This window comes from Neoarius graeffei, chromosome 15 (genome assembly GCF_027579695.1).
Source record: "Neoarius graeffei isolate fNeoGra1 chromosome 15, fNeoGra1.pri, whole genome shotgun sequence".
Classification (NCBI taxonomy): Eukaryota; Metazoa; Chordata; class Actinopteri; order Siluriformes; family Ariidae; genus Neoarius; species Neoarius graeffei.
This window is the reverse complement of record NC_083583.1, coordinates 14,449,660-14,452,663: the sequence shown is the minus strand read 5'-3', so window position 1 is coordinate 14,452,663 and position 3,004 is coordinate 14,449,660. Positions and strand designations below refer to the sequence as shown.

The 3,004-nt window shown below is 44.3% G+C and overlaps 1 protein-coding gene across 1 annotated transcript; it reads left to right on the top strand.

The window, feature by feature from the left end:
• The first annotated feature begins 284 nt into the window (after positions 1-284).
• On the top strand, positions 285-1,418 carry rxfp3.3a2 (relaxin family peptide receptor 3.3a2). Its single transcript, XM_060940424.1, has one exon. It carries the CDS (start codon positions 285-287, stop codon positions 1,416-1,418), a length of 1,134 nt encoding a protein of 377 aa, XP_060796407.1.
• Positions 1,419-3,004: the final 1,586 nt, after the last annotated feature.

Genomic DNA, 3,004 nt, shown 5'->3' with positions numbered 1-3,004 from the left:
TACATTTAGTTGGGTACCCCCACAGTACCCAGTTTCTGAGACAGACCCATATATAAATTTTGCAGCTTGGTATTGTCACTCCATGATTCATGACTCACTATGAGTGTGTTATCAGTGTGAACTGTCAATCACTCAGGTTTATCCACTCACGCGCTTTGAAGGAGGGAATCATCGAACAAGCGCGATTATATAAAAGCTGGACGCGGTGCTGAGAGTGACGGAGAGGCGCTACTCCAAAAAACATTCAGGAAGCTTTGATCCTAAAGATGTAAGGTCGGTGAATTATGCAGGCAATGGAAGGCGAGGCTTCGAACAAGGCACCTGCGCGTTTCTCCGAGAGCATGGGGGAGACTGTGAACCTCAGCGGATGGGCAACACTGAACAAGACCGTGATCCACCTGAACAAGTTCAGCAGTCTGGAGGACATCGACCTGAGCGCAGACGGGAGTCTGATCCTGAGGGTCATCATTTCGTCGGTTTACGCAGCGGTGTGCGCTGTGGGTCTGCTCGGCAACTTGCTGGTGTTCTTCCTGATGAAGACGAAGCTTGGGAAGAGGAGGAGGAAGAGATCCGCGATCAACTTTTTCGTCGTCAACTTGGCCGTGACCGACTTCCAGTTCGTGCTCACGCTGCCGTTCTGGGCTGCAGACGCGGCGTTGGATTTCAGCTGGCCCTTCGGTAACGCCATGTGCAAGATCGTGCTGTCGGTCACGGTGATGAACATGTACGCCAGCGTGTTCTTCCTCACGGCCATGAGCGTGAGTCGGTACTGGTCGGTGGCGTGCTGCGTGCGAGGGAACGGCATGCGCCGCAGGTGCGTCTCGGTGAAGTGCGTGTGCGCGGCGCTCTGGGTTCTCGCAAGCGTCGCCACGGCGCCCACGGCCGCCTTCTCCATGGTGACGGTGGTGGCCGGTGAGAGACTCTGCCTCCTCCGCTTTCCCGATGGCCACCCCTGGCTCGCGCTCTATCACCTCCAGAAAGTCGTGCTCGCCTTCATCTTGCCCATGATCACCCTGTCCATCTGCAACGCGCTGCTTTTGCGCTTCGTGCGCCGCAGGATCGTCGCGAACAGCAGCCGCCCGAGGAGACGGTCCAGGTCCAAAGTCACCAAATCCGTGATCATCGTAGTCCTTTCGTTCTTCATCTGCTGGATGCCGAACCACGCCATCACGCTTTGGGGGGTGCTTGTGAAATTTAACGCGGTGCGCTGGGACAGGACGTACTACATGGTCCACACGTACGTGTTCCCTTTGACTGTTTGCCTCGCTCATGCAAACAGCTGTTTAAACCCGGTGTTGTATTGCTTAATGCGCAGGGAGTTCAGGAAGATGCTCAGGAACCTGTTCTGGAGAGCTTCCTCACCTGCTGTCACCAAAGCGCGCGGTTCTGTCGGTGCCGTGGACCGGGAATCCGTTTAAATGGCACTGAACTGCGATGTGACTGACTGTGTGAAATGTTTTTTTTTTTCAGACCCAAAACAGTTCTGATGCATAATGCGCACTTGGAGAGCTGAGTAGGTGCTGCGTAAAAGACATCCTTATCCATGGGGAAATGCAGTGTCACTTTATTATTATTATTATTATTATTATTATTATTATTATTATCTATTTTTAATTCATGTCCCTTGATAATGTAACAGAGAGGATTGAGCAGCATGAATACACTGGATGCACTACTGCACATCACCACTCTTATCTGATATGTAGATACAGGAAAATAAAAATAAATACATAATATTTTGTATAACTGGGTTCATATTTCTTTTGTTACAGAGAACTAACGTGTGTGTGTGTGTGATTCATGTCTGAGATAGCACAGGTTGCATTTTTGACCAAACCTCTTGAAAGCCAATGCAGTATTGATATTATCCGACCATAAAAAGAATCAATAAGGTATTCTGCAAATCCACTAGGTTGTGTCACCTCAGTATGTGCTCAAGCTCCACCTTTGCCAAAATTGCAAATACAGTATCTTTGATTTGTTATGTTACATTTTGATCTGACCCTACATTTTGATATAAACCCCTTTATTCTATTCACAATGACTGGATATGAGCAGTTGCACATTCTGATTGGCTACTGTACTACTAGGATATCAGCTCATATACCGTGAGTAGAGAAAAACAAAACGGCGGAGCATGTTGCTGAACCAACCGCGGACGAAATAAAAACTCGACCAAAACCCTCCCCCCTCAAAAAAAAAAGATGATGGTAAGAACATATCTTTCTTATTTTTCAAGTATTATTATTATTATTATTATTATTATTATTATTGCATTTTTCACAAATTGCTACTGTCATTTCACTGGTTTGTTTACATTTTTCATCTTTAAGCATTAAAATTTGTTGTAATTTTTTTAGACTGATTCAAAAGCTCAAAGAAGTTTAAAAATTACAGCACTGAAATGGCCAAGGAAGAATTAAATAAATGTCTAAAGCTATTCTATACCTTGGCACGACAGCAAGACGGCACTTTCTACACAAAAAAACCAACACTAAAGTCAATTTGTACAGCCATTGATAGGTTTCTAAGAAGTCCGCCTAAATTATTTTGTCAGACGTTTTGTATAAAGCTTTTATTTATCAAATTTGCAAAAATGAAAAATAAAAATGATCTGTTTCTCAAAATCCAGTGAATGTGGATCGAATAAAACAGTTATTCCAGTCAATCTCGTCGTACATGGCTTATAGACAACTCAGTGCTACACGCCTCATCAGCTATCAGCTCATGTACAACTCGATTTCATGGAATAATTGTTTATATATATATATATAAGGTTCAATCCTGAGCTTTTGTAGAGTTTTGTATGTCTCTGTTACCCCTTTTTGACCAACAAAGAATGGGTTTCATTCTGATTCATGCACCAAATTTTGAACTGTTCAAAACATTTCAACCAAAAATAAATTATTCGGATCCTGAAAAATTGTTTCCCTATTGGAACCAAAAAATTGCTGGTTTTTCCTGTGGGAACTGGGATGAAATCAGTGGGCGTGTCATTAGTTTG